The sequence below is a fragment of the Pseudoliparis swirei genome, chromosome 8 (genome assembly GCF_029220125.1).
Source record: "Pseudoliparis swirei isolate HS2019 ecotype Mariana Trench chromosome 8, NWPU_hadal_v1, whole genome shotgun sequence".
Taxonomy (NCBI): domain Eukaryota; kingdom Metazoa; phylum Chordata; class Actinopteri; order Perciformes; family Liparidae; genus Pseudoliparis; species Pseudoliparis swirei.
In genome coordinates this window covers 18,718,891-18,732,014 of record NC_079395.1, presented here as the reverse complement: position 1 = coordinate 18,732,014, position 13,124 = coordinate 18,718,891, and the positions used below count along the sequence as shown (strand labels likewise).

Here is a 13,124-nt window from a genome sequence, read left to right as displayed (position 1 = left end):
GTGTGTGTGTGGCGCAGCATGACGGTACAGTCAACGCGCACAGACAGCAGCCTCCGGAGGGAAAAAGGGAAGCAAACAAAAAAAAGGAGCAAGATCTAGAACAAAGACTTGTATGCAGTCAATAAGAATACAAATGAACTCGGGCCGTCCACAAACTAAACTAAACAACAAAATCAAGACGGAAGCTCTGGTCCTGTTCAGATTGGACCTGCTGAATCCACTTCAGCCGGGGAGAAAGAAATCCACATGAAAGGAGGGATCAAAGTAAAAAAGGTGGCCTCGCCTGAAGCCGCCAGGCTCGGAGAAATGGAGGCTGAAACGCGTCTGCGTGTGTGACGCTTTAAGCTCGAGTGAGTGTTGTGGGCACGGGAGCCAGAGACCGACACAAGCAGTCCACCCACTCGTCTGTTCACCCTTCATATATCCAAACTGTATCCATTACAGCGAGATGATTGCCTTTGAGGGGCAGACCTTGATAAGGAGCTAGAATGAATGTTTAACACACACACACACACCCCCCCCCCTTTCCCTTGGAGCAGCAGCAGCAGCAGCCAAGGCCCATTTGGATTGTAAAAAAACAAAAGAAAACTCTCATACGGCAGAGTTCCTAATTGAATTGCTTCTGATGGAAAGAGGAGCTCGATACCCTTCTACAGGTTTGAGTAAATATGAAGAGGAAGGGCATAAAAGGGAGAGACGAGAGAGAAAGTGAGAGTCGAGTGGGCACGGTAAGGGAAGGGGGGGGTGATGACAGGGAGGAGAATAATTGAGATGGACAGAGGAGGAGGGAGAGAGGAAACAAAGGCAACACATAGAAAAGTGGGGGGGGGGGTTGGTAATGATGGAGATGGATGGAGGCATGAGGGAGGGAGGGAGGGAGGAGAATAAGAAAAACAATAGCAGGGATAAAAGAAACTAGAGAGTAGCACCCATTCACAGTTTGGATTCGCTTGCAGCTCGTTGTTTATGTTGCAGAGCATCTCCGTGTGAGTCACGGATCCGCCGCTAAAGGGGACGACTAATTGACACTTTCTCAATAACAGAGGTGGCCACGAGGTCCTTGAACACATCGCCGGTTGCCCACAGGCCCTTTGGCATATACGAGCTCCTTCTTTGAATTTTAAAATGTATAGAAATAAATATAAACAATGATGCCCCCTGTATGCACACCATGTCAAGCTCACACACACACACACACACACACACACGCCAAACTCCCGCCTGTGGCATTAAGGCCATCCTGCCACCTCTAATAAACTCTGAGGACGGACTCAGTGGGCCACGTGGCTCTGCTGAGGCAGCCTCTGTCTTAAGCCTGATTCTCAGCGCGTCTGTTGCGTCCCGGGACGCGCGTAATCCGGGACTTCGTAAGGCTCCTTCGATTCGTCGCAATTAACTTCCATCGATTTTCCATTTTGTCTGCAAAGAGCCAGAGTTCACTCCGTTCCATATTCATCACCCTCGCACGCGCAGAGACGCCGCCGCGTTCGCAATGAGCGGTGCGTTCAGGTGACCCGCTGCGACGGAGGACGCGAGGGTGTCGGCGTCTCTCACCAGAATCCGGTCCTCCGTCTTGCCGCCCCTGGCGTCCTGCTTGATGGCTCGCACAAACCTGATGGCCTGCTTGTCCAGGGCCTTCCTGATGCTCTCTGGGGAGAAGAGCAGAGAAGATGACATCACGTAAACACATAGCGGGAGGGAAAGCTGCCGGCCCGAGATGCACTCAGACGCACTGTAAAAAAAAAAGCTTTTACGGCGGAAAATCACTGATTCAGGTAAACAGCTGGGTGAAGAATTAGGAGGCAGGGAGGAAATGAATAAATGAGTGGAGAAAACATTAAGGAGGCACCGATTCTCTCTGGGGACGCCAATTCTGATATATTGAGATTAGGGGATACTGCTGAGACACCAGGGCTCCTCGCTACATGGCCGACGAGGTCATTCCTCTATGTGTGAGGTCACAAGAGGCGCCACAACAAATGAACAGAAAAATGAAGAACTCAACTTTTTGGTTTTTTTACACTGAGCGATCCAGAGGCTGTTGTGTGTCGCATGTGACATGTGACACACCAGCGTCTCGTCTCCGTGAAGGCCCGCCATGCTGGCTGAGCCTTTTTATACAGATGTCCATCCGGCTCTGCGAGAGAAAAAAAACTCTGCTGTCGGCTTAACGGTGGAAACAAGCGGGTCCATCCGTTCTGTGTTAGTACCGTTTATGCAAAACAGCTAACATCCACCCCATTGGACGGGCTGCGTGAAAGGGGCTAGCGGCGATGTCACCTGAGAGCTTTTGATTGAAGTATTACATACGAATGCGTCAGAGAATATATAAATGTCGCAATACATCAGAAAAATCTAGAGAATGTGCCCATATATAAATATATATATCAACTTGTGCGATGATGCTGATGATGCCGTCGCTGTGTTTTGTCTTTGATCTTCTGTTGAGGGATGAACTGGTGGTGATTGCTGCACATGACAGCTAGGGGGGAACCGTCAGAGACGAGTAGACGGCTACAAAGACACAAACTTGAGGACAAGCAGACACACACACACACCTCCAGCTGAGGAGGACTCATGACGGGGTTATTTTTAGCCTCAGAGAAAAAAAGAATGAGCAGCCCGATTCATCTCAATGGAGACGTAGCGCCGCAATCTTCCGGGGCCTCGGCTCCACCCCCACCGCGTTGTCCGACTAAAGCTCAGTGAACCGCTCCGGAGGCCTCCGCCCAATTTAAACTACAGAATACAACCTGCTTCTGTATTCACAAACACAATGTCAGCCCGCGTCCTCAGACTGCAAACACGCACATATGCCTGCCGGCCCTGTGAATATTCACAGTGGGTGGAGGAGGAGGGAGGGAGGGGGGGGGAAGCGCACCCCTTCCCACGCTAAATGCGAGCCCACCAGATGGAGATACTGAGCGCCATGCTGTGTCACGATCCTCTATTGTGTAACTAAATCTGACCAACTCTCACGCCGCGAGTGCTGCACACACAGAATTCACACCGAGAAGTTGGCTTGCACACTAAAGTGAGCAGCAGTAGATGCGGGGAGGAGGAGGAGGTTGGGGATGAAGTACGGAGAGGGGTATGGTGTGGTGTGGGGGGGGGGGGGGGGCTGTGGATCACACCGGCAGATCGAAGGAGGGCTCAGCCGAAGACAAACATGGAGTTATTGACGTTAAGCTGCGTAAGACCCAATCGCTTAAACCTTTTAACACACTCTGCGGCGGCGGCGCCGTGCTGTGACCTCGGCTCCTGCTCCCAAAAGGGGTGAAGGAGGGGCAGGAGAGGCGAGGAAGAGGAGAAATAAGAAGAATGCAACATGGGTCAGTCACCCTCTTTTCCACTTCCAATTCCTTCTCATATACACCGTTATATTTGACAATGTGATGGATCCCCCCTGCCCCCCCCAAACATCATGAACCAAATCCCCCTTCATCGTGTCCTCCACTAGCAGGTGTGTTAATGGTCTAAAGCCCTCGTGCTCTTATCGCCAGACAGACAGACAGCTTGACCAGGTCGAGGCGGCAAACAGCGGGAATTAACTTACTGCGTCTGGATAATTAGCAGTGACACACACACACACACACACACACAGAGAGAGAGGCTCAGCCTGTGTGCAATTGAACCCATGCTGCCCGCTGCCCGCAAAGCGCTCCCACGCGCACAATAACTCCCACGCGCACGCAGAGAGACAAATGAAAGGAGAGGACAACTCCTAATGAGCGCGCGCGTAGCGGCACTTAACCGAAAATAACTCCCGACAGCACCACGGGACCCCGGTGCGCGACAGATCCTCCACGGCGGATCTTTAGCCGATGTGGAATCGATCTGAAGTGAACAGCGCGCGCGAAGGTCGACGGGATTACAATGCGCGCGAGCTCCGACCGCCATTCAGTCTCGGGACGTTCATTTCCTGCGGCGTTAACTCCAATTGAGAGAGGAGCCGAGTACAAGCAAACTCACCCCCCCCCCCCCTTCCTCCTTCTTAGTGAAAGGTTGAAACATACTTCCTGGAAGAAACGAAGAAAAAGAAGAACAAACTAATGCTCGAGCTCACCTGTGATCTCTCTGCTGACGTTGACGAAGCCCGCCAGAGAGGTGTCCTTTGAGGCCATGGTGCGCTTCTTCTTCCTCCGCTCGCCTATCTCCCTTGTTTGTTGTTCTTGTTCTTGTTGTTGTTGTCCTGCCTCCGCGCCTGCAGGTGCTCCGGGCGCAGCAACAGTCCCGACTGAGTGCAGCGATACTGTGGTGCGCACTATAGCCGAGGAGCGCCTGAGAAAGAGAGAGAGAGAGAGAGAGAGAGAGAGTAATTTCATCATTTTGTTTAAAAGTATAAGTGAGATCTTGGACTATTGACTTGAATGCAAAGTGGTGGAGACACGCAGACTGCTTCATACGGGTTGGATTAGTTCGAGGGATCGGGATCGATGAGCAGTGAACGATGCGTGCTGATAACCGTTGGCGGCAATGAAACGGATCAAGTGAGTAACTCAGAATGGCAGTCATGAAAAAATATCGATCAAAAGTTTCGACTTGAATAATTACCCCCGTGTCTTGTGCTCCCTGATTAATAAGATCCAGATGTACTGACGTCACTAATCGACCAAATCAATCCAGACGTTAAGGCTGCATTTGTTTGAAGTTGGGATGTTGAAAGTTATCATTCTTTTATTTGTCGTAGTTTTATGAAGCCCCAAAATAAATGAATGAAAAAATTCATCGCCCCCCCACCCCCCCACACACACACACACACACTAAAAACTAAAATGGTATTATAGCCTAATTATTTCCCCCAATGAAACGTGTTATCACAGTAGTAGTCACCTGGTCCCGCCCCCTTTACACGTCAGCCAATCACAGAGCAGCCTCACCGACCGTTACTCTTTAGATAGCCAACGGTAGCTTTCGCTGCAGCAACAGCACCCTGAGGGCGTGTCACTACACAGCACAATAACCAACGTCTTATTATATTTACCTTAGCAAAGCTACACCGGTTAATGTAGTCTGCTAACAAACGCTTGTAAGCTTGAACCTAACGTGTAGAAAAAGTGATCATATTAGCAGCTAACTAGCTAGCTGGTCGACTCGGCGTTCCCAAGACGTTCCCAGAGAAGGACGCACAACTTTGTGATGGAAAAATAACTCCGATAGGTGAATGTTAACGTTGCCCAAACCCACCACCTCGTTCACCCGCTCACTACTTTACCTATTTGAGAATGACTTCGGAGTCTTTCACTTTGGTTGTTGTCAAATTGGACAAACTAGTGGCGACTGCCAATTGGTTAGTCTGCCTGGGAGGCCGAGGGCACATGTCATTGGCTGACAGGTGAGCGGGGGGCGGGGCCACGACTGTTACGGAAAGTGTTATGACATTAAAATGAATGACCTTCGACAATGATTGTATAATTTATTGGTCGTAATATTGTTAACTATATTCATTTATAGGAAAAAAAATGATTCAGAATGTTGTCACTTATTTAGGAAATAGGTAATGTACACATGTATTCATATGTTTACCTTCGCATTGAAAATGTGGAAGGTTATGTTTTGATCGCCATCTATTCATTTATTTATTTATTTATTTGTATGCGTGTTATTAGCATAATAAAAAAAGTTTTAAACCGAATCGCATGAAATTTGGTGGGATGATTGGTTATTATCCGGGGACCATTTGATTTTGGGATTGATCGGGTCAAAGGTCAAGGTCAAGTTCATGAAAAGGTCAACATCTTCTTGAATCGCATGAAATTTGGTGGGATGATTGGTTATTATCCGGGGACCATTTCATTAGATTTTGGGATCAATCGGGTCAAAGGTCAAGGTCATGGATAGGTCAACATTTTCTTTTTACCATAGCGGTCAATTTTTATCCAATTGGCATGCAACTAATGCCAAAATGTTCATAATTCAATGCCCAATCTTGTGATATGCGAAGGTATGCGCTCTACCGAGTGTCCATTCTAGTGTTCTTGTTGTTATTTACTTGTTACCTTTATTTGCAGGAAACATGGCCAAAATAGCCAGGATTAACATTGAGATTCAGTCAAAAAACGATAACAGATGACACAGTATATGATATAATCAGAAATAAACATGCAATGCAATTACAAACGCATGAATAACGTTTATAAAACAATCCTACTAAAGATGTTCATCCTAAATTGCACATTAAAACAACCAGAGCGCTGCTTGAAGCCATAAAAGAAGAAAAAGAACAATCGAAAACTAAATGCAATTCAATTAGGTTATTGCAACAAGATTCAAAATTTCCAGCTGAATCAGCATCCAGGAAGAGATCTTCTGCAACAGTATTTATAAAAAAGCTCTTGTTCTGTAATGGAGCTACAAGATTGATCAATAAATTGAGGTCAGGCTACCTGGCTTTTTAATTTCCTTCTGGACTATATGACGACAGTCTGGTCATGCTGGGCCCAAATCTGTTCTGCCGGATAAATAGAAAGGTAAACGGCATTGTCTGAATGAGAAAAATCCAATAGAAAGGCTTTCCCTGGTTCCCCTGCATTTTCATTCTTTCTTTTTTGACAGAAAATAAGTTTTTTGAAGGAATTTTAAATAGCTCTTCAAAAGATAAGTCATGTTTTTTATTATTTATTATGGAGCAGAGAGTATACTTGATGCCTTCTTTGATAAATGTGTTTTCATGGCAACATTTCTGCAACGATGTGAAGACGTTGAGGGAATGGAGCCATACATCAAACAGTTTAATTCAGTGCCTTTCTCCTCGCGAGATGCGACATCACCACTCAGCACTGTGATGGGATTTGGGGGACGGAGGACAGGGAGGCCGGGAAGCTCAAGACCGTAACCATGATGTATGATTCACCCTCTCATCTGAGTGGCTGCTACTTGTCAATGTCATCGCGTGCAATGCAGTTCAGCTGAGGTTGTTTAGTTTTTAGACCATGCATTTATTTATTTAATCCTTTTTTTAGACCCATGCATCCTTATAGTGACATGACAAATGCGCTCGTGACGACACAGATGGAGGTTGGTTGGAGTGTGTGTGTGTGTGTGTGTGTGTGTGTGGAACCGTGGGTTGTATCGGGTTAAAACTAATTGAGCACTGTTCAAAGATGCACTTGAAAGGACGAACCATTATTTATTCATCAGTGCAGCATCTCATAGACAGTAGTCGAGATGCTGCACATGCCCTCAATTACTATAGTCTCTCTGTATATGTGCCTGCATGACTCTGCTTACATAAAACTATGCCGGTATAAAAGCTTTTCATATCTGCTCGCGGTGGGGTTAAAGCAGTCAAAGGCGCGTGCGCGTGCAAAACAATAAAAGACACTCGTTTATTGAAAACAATACAATTGTTTTCAGGCGAGAACCAAAGTCCTCCGGGATACATAACAAAAAGGTGAGAGGGGGAATATAATGTTTCCTAGAGGGGGAACAAACAATATGTAACAAAAGTATAAAATAACTCAGACAAGACAATCTGTGCTCAGAAGAGAAGAGAGGGAGGAAGAGGGAGAAGAAGGTGCATAATACACTGGCAGGCACATCTATCGGCAGATGTAAAAGCGTGAGCAGCTGCACATCACTGTTCTTCCTGATGTCGGTAATAACTCAAGATGATGCTTCAAAGCAGGCTCCTTCTTCTTTTTTCTTTTTCGTGGGGGATCCATGTCTTCCACGTTCACCACCGGGCTGGCTCTCCCCGGTGTCTGCCTCCCGGCGCTCGGGCTGCGGCAGCAGAGTTGTGGCGCACTGCCCTCGTCTGGTGGAGCGCGGGTAACGTCCGTTTACGTCACAGGCACGGTGGACACGTGCTCTACGGCGAGGCGGTGTGGGTCCATCCGGGTAACATTAAACAGAAACAAAGATTTATATCACCAGGGAGAAGAAGTACTCAGATTCTCCAAGCACCAACATCAGAATCCTACTGAAAGTAACACAAGTGAAGGCGTGTGTTTGTGTTTTGGTGGCTGTTATTGTACAAGCATATCTTTAGATGGTCCCTTTGCATTCTTTAGATGGAGCTAGTTTCACTTACTGTATGCACTTTAGTCCAGTGATTAATAACCTTGTTCCAAACATCACCCAAACCAAATAGGTTAACTCTCTTTACTTTTAGTTTAGTTTTTTGTTAATGTGTAATATTTATTATGCTTGCTATGTTATGCATATACAGTATATATATATATATATATATATAGCAAGCATAATAAATATTACACATTAACAAAAAACTATATATAAAAAAAATATATATATTTATATATATAAATACATATATATATATAAATTGTTTATATTGTATGCTTCATTCATTTGTACATTTATTTTGTTGATGTAGTCTTAATATTTGTTTGGGTTTTGTTGATGTAGTATTGATTAATTCCGAGTCAACTGCTGGAGGATTTTTCAAATGTTCTATTTATTTTCGAGGGATCGGGGCTCAGTCTGTGCCACAAACACACCCAATCATCATATATGGGAATAAGCGGCAACACATCACACAGCATTTGTTTGAAAAAGACCAAAAAAAGATTCACATCTACAAAATGATGTACTCATTAATGATCAGATGTTTGAACCATTTTGCAGACTTTTTTAGTGTCATTTGTCATCTTTAATCGTGCAGCGGGACCGCGGGGGGAAATTAGCTGTCGAGCGGAACATTTGCACTGATGTTGTTGACATCCATGTTGATTAATGTGCACTGTCCCACTTAAATGATGGAGACAAAGTATAGCCCAGTTTTCTTTTCATACATTTGTATAAATATTTATCTTCTGTGCGTCTTGTCCTTTCCGTAAAAAAAAAGACAACCTCGATGTCAAAGAGATATACTCAAGAGAAAAATATACACACGCACACACACACGCACAGAACCACACGCATACACACATACATACGTGCACACACACACATACGCACATACACACACGCGCGCACACACACAAACACACACGCATACACATACACACAACCCCTCCCACCACACACACACACTTAGTTGGCTTTCCAAAGCCCCAATTCCAATATTCACACATTATTTTGGGCTGTGAAACATGTACGTACAGAACAGTACACACACAAACGCACACACACGCACACACACATACATACACACACGCACATGCATACATACACAAGCACATACACATGCGCAGACACACATACACACAAACCCACACACATACACACACACACTTAGTTGGCTTTCCAAAACCCCAAATCCATTATTCACACATTATTTTAGGCTGTGAAACATGTACGTACAGAACAGTACACACACTTGGTTGCTTTTCACCACTACTAGCATTTTTTCCAAACAGACCCAGGGGGTTGACTCCCATCTACTTTTTTTGGGTGGGCTTCCCCATGGGCACACATTTGAGCTGACCTTCACGCCGATGAGAAACCACAGCAGCCAGTTGCTGAACGAACCCGCAGATCAACAGGGAGTGTGAAACAGCTCGTGACATGGGAGACAGCTCCACCAGAGGCTACACACACACACACACACACACACGCACACTCACACACACTCGCCTCTGTCGAGGGCTCCCTGCTGTTACAAAGGCTTTATTTCGTCCGATACCCCTCTTTACTGCATTGGCGCCTCAAGAGAAAGAAGTAAAGACAGCGAGCCGGTGAGGATCACTTCTCACATCGGAGAGAGGATAACAGCACCGGACTTCTCCATCTTTCTATCTCCACTGATCTGTTCATGTCTCACACACCAAACAGCAGAGAAGCGTATTGATTGGACACGATGCCCAAAGGGCTTCACTGTCCCCTTCTTCTTCTTCTTCTTCCTCCCCAGACGTCGTCGAGATCATAGATGTCTCGTAACAGGAGGGATTTGACATCACGCCAGAATACAAACACCTCACTTCAATCTCTTTTCCGTCGAGACATCAGGGGTGTAAACCATTTTATGGTCACATCTTTCTTTTCTTTTTTAATGTTGCTATCTTAGATGCTCACGGACTGGAAGTCACACAAGTCTAAACGCTAAGGAAGGAGGAGGCTGGAGTGAGGGTGGGTGGGGGTGGAAAGAGTCCCTGCACACACACAAATGAAGGTGCCATCCGAGTGATGTCATAGAAGAACCATTTCTGGTTCCACAAAGAACCTTTCAAACAAGGGTTCTTTAAAGAACCATTTCCTTAAAGAGTTCTTCAAATAACCTATAATGGTGCCTCAAACGAAAAAATGGTTCTCCAGTAGGTGATGGAACCACAAAGCCTTTTAAAGAACCTTTTAAGAACCATTATGTGTCTGTGTGTCACAGTTCAGCTGCACCCCCTCCTCACTCTATATGTTTCAGCCACGCCCCCCTCATCAGTCTAACTCCCTTCACCTGTTCACTCACCTGCCTCTGATCACCAATCAAGCCCATATTTACATTACATTACATGTTATTTAGCTGACGCTTTTATCCAAAGCGACTTACAAACCTGTTGACTTCATACACCGTAGACGCAGCTACAGGGAGCAATTCAGGGTTAAGTGTCTTGCTCAAGGACACATCGACTAGGGCGGGGATTGAACCTGCTACCCACTGACCCACAGTCGACCCATATTTAGGCTCCTGCCATCCAGACCCACCTTGCCACATTGTTCTCTTTCGCTCCATCGCCTCCCCGGAGTCTTTGACTTCACGTCTCATATAGGTTCTATTGGACCTGGCTGGGTCTGCTGCCTCCTCCCTGGTGGGCCGGCCCCATCCGTCTGGATCGTGGTCCATGCCTACTACCAACTACTCAAACAATATGTCATACTCATTTAATGTGTTGATGTAACGGTCTAATGCTTCCTTCTGGTCACATGACATCTATTCTTCTGTCCATCCTGGAGAGGGATCATCCTCTGTTGCTCTCCTGAAGGTTTCTTCACTCTTTCCCCCCTGAAAGGGTTTTTTCTATTTCTTGTGAGGTCAAAGGTCAGGGATGTCATACGTGGACAGATTGTAAAGCCCACTGTGGCAGACTTGTGATATTGGGCTTGTAACAGGTTCGTGGCGGTCATGTGAAGGCTTCTCCCCCCAAGCACCGAAGAATGAGCATACACCACGGATGTTTGGTCATATATTTTAATGAGACTGCCTCTGCTGGCCTCTCGCTCCTCAGTCCCTGCTGCTCCTTTATGGGGACAGACGCACACACACACAGATTAGCCCCAGCTGGGGCCGATTAACAATCAACCACCAGCGGAGGGCAATTAAACCTGGTCCCAACACCATTCCCTGAACCACACCCCCGCTCCACCCACTCTGTAGCCGAGCCCAAACACCCCCGCTGCCACAGGGCTAAATATAATAACTTGAATTGATTATACAAACTGTGACGGGAGTTTGCAGGAGGGATGTGGTCAATGAGACTGGACAGCGTGGTAAGTAAACGGCACAGGAAACCAGATTTAGTAAGTGGAGAGATGTTTAGATTTCCTTTTGTCTCAATTAGTGGTTCTCAACTCTGGGTTTTTGTTGCAGCACCCTGAGGTGCTCTAGAGACAGGACAATGATGCCACATGTTTAATTCCCTTTCTTTTTGTTTTGCAGTATATTTTGACATTTTCACACTGGTGTATTATGATTTCAGATATATAAAGGAAAAAAAGCCCAAAACACTGAAGACATTTCATGTAAACAGTTAAAATCTGACATGTTTCTTGTGAAGGGGACAGTTCACTAAGAGGTCTAAATGAAAAACAGACAGAACCAGTGCACGCTGCCATGCTGCGTCTCTCTTTGTCTTTTGTTCTATTGAATTTAACATACGCTCTGTAAATAATTGCATCGTTTTAAACAATATTTATCTGCAAATGTACCCGGCAACATACAGCCTAAAATGGCTGGCTCTTCTGGTTAGTGCACAAGCATATTATTTCCCCTTTTGAAATTGATGATAGTCCAATTATATTACACATTTTTAAGATTCCGTTTTAAACTTTTCAGCTTATATCAGCAAATCTATTAATTTCTGGGCACATTTGTTCTTTTCCTTGATGACCAACAATAACAGTGCTCAGTAAATCTGCAGGTCCTCCTCGCTGTAACTCGGCTGCATCTAGTGAGTGACTGCTTCAGTGGACCACACACACATACAGGACTGTCTCAGAAAATTAGAATATTGTGATGAAGTTCTTTATTTTCTGTAATGCAATTCAAAAAACAAAAATGTCATGCATTCTGGATTCATTACAAATCAACTGAAATATTGCAAGCCTTTTATTCTTTTAATATTGCTGATTATGGCTTACAGCTTAAGAAAACTCAAATATCCTATCTCTAAATATTAGAATATCATGAAAAAGTATACTAGTAGGGTATTAAACAAATCACTTGAATTGTCTAATTAACTCGAAACACCTGCAAGGGTTTCCTGAGCCTTGACAAACACTCAGCTGTTATAAATTTTTTTTTACTTGGTCTGAGGAAATATTAAAATTTTATGAGATAGGATTTTAGAGTTTTCTTAAGCTGTAAGCCATAATCAGCAATATTAAAAGAATAAAAGGCTTGCAATATTTCAGTTGATTTGTAATGAATCCAGAATGCATGACATTTTTGTTTTTTGAATTGCATTACAGAAAATAAAGAACTTTATCACAATATTCTAATTTTCTGAGACAGTCCTGTATATATATATATATATATATATATTCCATTATCCATACTGCTTATCCTCATTCGGGTCCCGGGGCGCTGGAGCCAATCCCAGCTGACATTGGGCGAAGGCAGGGGACACCCTGGACAGGTCGCCAGTCCATCTCAGGGCCCACATAGAGACACACAACCATTCACACTCACATTCACACCTATGGGCAATTTAGAGATAAATTAACCTGCTGCATGTCTTTGGACTGTGGGAGGAAGCCGGAGAACCTGGAGAGAACTCACGCTGACACGTGGAGAACATGCAAACTCCACAAAGAAGGACTGCCCTGATCGGAATTGAACCCACAGCCCTCTTGCTGTGAGGCGACAGTGCTAGCCACTACACCACCGTGCAGTCAAAATATATATATATATATATAATAATAATAATAATAATAATAATAATATAATTTAATTGACTAACCATACAGTGGAGAGTAGTATCCCCTGTTGCTTCATGCCATCACACTAATGG

At 45.1% G+C, this 13,124-nt stretch overlaps 1 protein-coding gene across 1 annotated transcript in view; it reads right to left on the bottom strand.

Annotated features, from left to right (window-relative positions):
• The window catches only part of carmil3 (capping protein regulator and myosin 1 linker 3), a 77,284-nt gene extending 73,075 nt beyond the window's left edge, over nucleotides 1–4,209 (bottom strand). The window contains 2 exon segments of the mRNA XM_056421419.1: nucleotides 1,555–1,649; nucleotides 4,067–4,209. Coding sequence (XP_056277394.1) covers nucleotides 1,555–1,649; nucleotides 4,067–4,124 — 153 coding nt within the window. The 5' untranslated portion in view covers nucleotides 4,125–4,209.
• Between the last annotated feature and the right edge of the window lie 8,915 nt (nucleotides 4,210–13,124).